Source organism: Colobus angolensis, unplaced genomic scaffold, assembly GCF_000951035.1.
Source record: "Colobus angolensis palliatus isolate OR3802 unplaced genomic scaffold, Cang.pa_1.0 Scaffold205, whole genome shotgun sequence".
In the NCBI taxonomy this organism is placed as follows: domain Eukaryota; kingdom Metazoa; phylum Chordata; class Mammalia; order Primates; family Cercopithecidae; genus Colobus; species Colobus angolensis.
The window spans coordinates 1336388-1341521 of NW_012115211.1; the positions used below are offsets into that span (position 1 = coordinate 1336388).

A 5134-nucleotide genomic window follows, 5' to 3' on the forward strand; every position below is an offset into this window, starting at 1 on the left:
AAAAAAAAAAAGGACTGTCTGTAGTACACATGAGTGGGGTTTTTGTGAAAGTTCCCAGAACACAGAAGATTCTCTGGGCCACTGAAGCAGGGCCACTTCCTCCTTAGATACTTTCTATAGCTCCCAACTGCCTTTAAGACAAAGTCCATGTGCCTAACCTGGCATACACGTTCCTTGGGACTGGGCCCCATCAGTTTCTTTGGTTTAACTTCCCAAGGTGTTGCCAGTGGCCCCCGCTCCTCCAATGGTACTGGGCAGCTCACTAGCTCCACAGATATGCAGGTGTAGTCACTTTTCTAAGCATTTGCAGTGCTATCTCCTTCCCTGGCATGCTCACCCTGTATGGGATTGGTGGAAGGGAAGAGAAAGCCCCAGGGCAATGGCATGGAGAGGAAGAGCTCCGGTACCAGGCAGACCTGGGGGCTGGCCTCCACCCTGCTGTTTACTTTGGGGTGAGCTTGGACTTTGCTTGCCCCCTCCGAGCATCAGTTTCTCACCTATTAAAAAGGGGAGGACATTTCACTGGGTTCTCTTAAAGCCAGTGATGCAGTGCTGGAATTTGAACCTGGGACTGCTGGTTCTTTCCCTCGCCCCACCTGTCTGCCCTAGAATGGCTTACATTTGAACACAGATGGGCTGGAGAGAGGAACAGCAATACCGGAAACAAGGAGGGATGAACCTCAAAGAAAGGGTCAACAAACAGCATATGGCAGAGAATCTGGAACGACTTCCTGGAGGAGTTGGCATTTCGAAGAGTTGGAAAATAGGGCAGGCAAATGTCACCAGGATGGGATGTGGGCAGGGGCTTCCTGAGCAACGGTGAACAAGTGGGAAAATGAAATCTTTGCGTCACATCATGTGTGTGTCAATGGGTGTCCCGGCACTGGCAGGGAAACTGCTGCCTAAGAGGTATGTGGTGAGTTGGTGAAGGGGCTCTGCTGGAGCCAGATCTGACCTTCACTCCTCTCTGGTGTCTGCCCTGACTGGGACAACTTCCCCCTCTCCCTTGGGGACTCTTCCCAGGCTGCAGGCCCTGTATCCTACCCCACCCGCATTCCTACACCCCTCAGAGTAGTGTGGTGAGCCTGGCCACAGCCCAGAATGGGTCTCGGGAAGCAAGGCTAGAGGTGGCACCTGATGGCCCACCGGGCAGATGCTGGGGTCAGCTTCCTGCTGTCTGTGTGGGAAGTCAGGGGGCACCTGGAGAATATTCCAGAACTGGGCCCTGCAGGGATCAGAAAAATAGTCCTGGGGGGACTTGTGGGGAGGCACAGTGCAGCCAAAGTCTCTAGTTAGTTCCCACACCCCCCAGCTCTCCATCCCTCCCATCCACACTGAGCCAAAGCTGATGGGGAATTTGGTTTGTCAATGGCCCATTCACATCACCCCCCCTACCAAACCATCCCACCCAAACTGACCTCATTTGCATCTGTCCTGTGAGGTGCCCTGAGAGGAGGCATCCATCCCACCCTTCCTGCCATACTGCAGTCCCCAAGCCGTGGCTGCGTTCTCCTGGAGTCCCTGCAGCTGCGCCTCAGCTGGGTCTGTCTCCATGGCCTATAAAGCCCTCCCTGCTGGGCTTCTGGGAGCAAGTGGGGCCTTGCCCAAATGGCTGTGAGGTTCACACAGCCCAGGGGAGATTCAACAGCTGGGAAAGAGGCCAAAGGTGACCGCTATAGGGCGTCTAAACTGGAGTTCTCCCTGTCCAAAGATCCTTTGTTTCTTCTACCCACACTGACTTCCCAGGAAATGCTGGGCTAGGTGCTCTGTTCCCAGAAACACTGCCTTCGCTTCAGGGCGTTTCCTTGTCACCCTGCAGGCAGAGCTTCAAGACCTTTTTCCTCCGGCCTCCTCCCCTCTCCACAGTAAGAGACCTCACTGCGCAGAGACCCATGCAGGTCTCTGCAGGTCACTCTCAATCCCCTGGTCTTCTGGGTGGATCTTCTAACTGCCTGCAGGTCTGTCTGTAGCTCTCCGGCACCTGTCCCTGTCTGATTCTCTTTCCTGCTTTGTCTTCTTCCTCTCTGTCTCTCGCAGTCTCTGCTGCAGCTCTCTCTCCAGGTTTGACCTCCTTACCTTTCCCTGCATTCTCCTGCTGACACCTGTTGATACTGCATTCTCCGACCTCCTGTGTGCCTCTTTGTTTGAGCCTGACTGTCTGCACTGTCTGTCTAACTACACTGTTCTCTTTTTCTCTGCTCTGTCTGTCTCTGTCTCCTTCGAGAGGGGAAACAGGGCTTGATGAGGGGGTCAGGGGCCTGTCTTTCTGTTGTCCTGTAAGTCTCTGTGTCATCAACAAAGTTTGGCTGGGTTCCCTGGCTCCAGCTGAGTCAATAGTGTCCCTTTCTGCTCCTCCAGTCATCCACTCATTCATTTAACACACCTTTACTGAGCTCTGGCCATGTGCCTGGCTCTGTGCCAACAGCTGTGAGCACCCATCCTACCCACTCTGGCTCTACGGCCTCACCCTTTTCTCTGGGAACATGTTCCCCAGGCTCACTCGCCATGCGCCTTCCTTACTTTGTCCGGACTTACCTATCCTGGGTCCCATGACTGCTGCAGTGCAGTGAGCTCCAGCCCCTAATTCAATCTCAGGACCTGGAGCTTAGCAGGAGAGAGGAAGCAAATCTTCCTGGGGGCTCCTGGAGACAGCAGCAGGTGAGCCACAGCAGGGATGCAATGATGGTGGGAGCTCCAGACACTGGGTCACTTCCTCTTGGGCCACACAGGACATGAGATTTGTCCAGGCACAGGTTAGGGAGTCCTCCTCAAACTCAACCCCAAGTGTCTCCAAGTGTCTGTCTCCCTGGATCACTTGCTGCTTCTGTCTCTCCCTTGTCCTGGCTCCACAGTTGTGTAGGAGGCTGGGTTTATTCAAGTCCAGCCTCTCTGTGAGGAGGAAGCTGTGCCCCGCCTCCCTGAGGCTCAGCCTCAGCCTGTCCTTTCCAGCCTCTTGCCTCTGCATTTCCCTTAGGTATTTTCCCCTGCTCTGTTAGCAGCAGAGAGGTGGGGGCGCAGAGGGGATGTTGATAGGTCTCCCCAAGCTCCCCAACCTTCCACACTCATCCCCAGTCTCCTCACTGCACTCCCATTTTCCACCCGAGCCCTTCTCCTACCAAGCTCTTATTCCCTTCACAGAACTTTTGTTGCCCTCCCTTGATAGGAGGGCCCCATGGAGAGCCCTTGTTCCTCCATCTAGCAGTTGTCCTCTTTCACTGAACCCCTGTTCCCCTCAAGCCTACGTCCCCTCTCACTAAATCCCTCATCTCCTCCCTGAGCTCCAAGGATCCAGAGCAAGAAGGTGCCCTGTCCACTAAGTATCCAGTGGCAGCCTGCCTGGGTGGAGCTTATGGTAGAAGGTCCACAATTTCAGCCATCTAGGCAAAGGGAGGAGGGGAACAGAATGGAAAATATGAAATTCTCAGCATTTTCTGAACTGAGGACTGAGGATGGAGGTCCAGGAGCCAGAGAGATCTGGGTCCCATCTCAGCTGTCATTTGCTGGTCGAGTGATCTCAGGCAAGTCCCAGCATCTCCTCGAGTGTCAATTCTCTCATCTATAAAGAAGGGACACTAATTCCTTGCAGAGCCACTGTGAAGGTTCAGCGAAGGAGAAAGAAGCCAAGCCTGGAGGCCTCTGAAGCTCAGAGAAAGGAGTGGCAGAGGTGGGGCTCAGAACAGGGAAGCAAGGGAAAGCAAATCCACCTTGCCTTTCCCAGCTTGCACAGCACTTTCACACACAAGGCCCCACTGGGTCCTCCCCTTGACACTGTAAGGTCAGGTTATTTATTCCCTGATTTTACAAACAAGGCATTGAGTCTCAGTAACTTGCCAGAGATCACCGAGCTAGTAGGTGGTGGGTGCCTTGAACCTCTAATGCTAGAACCAGGCTTTTCCCTCCACCCAGGCTATCTTCTCTGAAGAAGATCTGGGTTTCCCCAAATCCAAGATACAGAAGTGAATCTGACCCTGTCCCTGGAATAAGGTCTTTTTGCATGGAATGAGGATGTGGGTTTGGAGTCTAACTTTTGGGGTGCAATAACAGAGAAACGTACACCAGCTCCACTTGGCTCCTATTTGCTATATGAGGGTGCTAGTAGGAAGTAGGGAATGTGTGAAATAATCACAGATCTCCCTGGCACTCAGGAGACACTCAATAGATACTTGTTACATGAATAAATGAGTCTTTGAGAAACAAGAAATGTGAGTGCATGACCATTCCACTGAGAAAGGTCAAGAACTGGCTTGGATTAATAGAAAGACCAGACCCTGATGGGTTTGACCCAGGATCTGACCTGATCAGACCCTACTTAGGAAAACCAAATTGGGTCTGTCTCTCCAAATCCTTCTGATCAACGTCAGCATTGTGAATCCTCATGAAGATTGGCAGAGGTGCAACCTCCCAGACTCCAAATTACAGTATAAAGATCCCTTTAAACTTTCTGGAAGCCCAGTTACCCCCACCTTGGCCCCAGGGCCTGAAGAAGTTCTGTGCATGGAATGGTCTCTGTCGGGGGGACCAGCTTGTCTGGCTAAGTTTATCTCATTGATCTTTTTGTTTTTGTTTGTTTGTTTTTGAAATGGAGTCACTCTCTGTTGCCCAGGCTGTAGTGCAGTGGCGTGATCTCGGCTCATAGCAGCCTCAGCCTCCCAGGTTGAAGTGATTCTCGTACTTCAGCCTCCCAAGTAGCTGGGATTACATTGATCTTTTTGTTTTTGTTTGTTTGTTTTTGAAATGGAGTCATTCTCTGTTGCCCAGGCTGTAGTGCAGTGGTGCGATCTCGGCTCACTGCAGCCTCAGCCTCCCAGGTTGAAGTGATTCTCGTACTTCAGCCTCCCAGGTAGCTGGGATTACAGGTGCATGCCACTACACCTGGCTGATTTTTGTATTTTTAGTAGAGACGGGGTTTCACCATGTTGGCCAAAATGATCTCGAATTCCTGGCCTCAAGTGATCCACCCACCTTGGCCTCCTAAATTGCTGGGGTTACAGGTGTGAGCCACTGCACCTGCCCGGCCTGTCTCATTGATCTTTGAGTCAAGCAATGCACACTACCCCCCAGGGCATGGTATGTACAGTAGCCTCTGGTATGAGCAGCTTTCATTTATTACCTCAACTTCCTCAGGCTGGCAAAG

General features: G+C 52.4%; 1 protein-coding gene across 3 annotated transcripts in view; it reads right to left on the reverse strand.

The window, feature by feature from the left end:
- The window catches only part of SLCO2B1 (solute carrier organic anion transporter family, member 2B1), a 55315-nt gene extending 52331 nt beyond the window's left edge, over window positions 1-2984 (reverse strand). For all 3 annotated transcript variants that reach the window (XM_011942027.1, XM_011942026.1, XM_011942024.1), the window contains exon 1: window positions 2536-2984. In XM_011942027.1, the coding sequence (XP_011797417.1) occupies window positions 2536-2551 (16 nt within the window). In that variant the 5' untranslated portion in view covers window positions 2552-2984. The remainder of the gene's footprint in view (window positions 1-2535) is intronic.
- Window positions 2985-5134: the final 2150 nt, after the last annotated feature.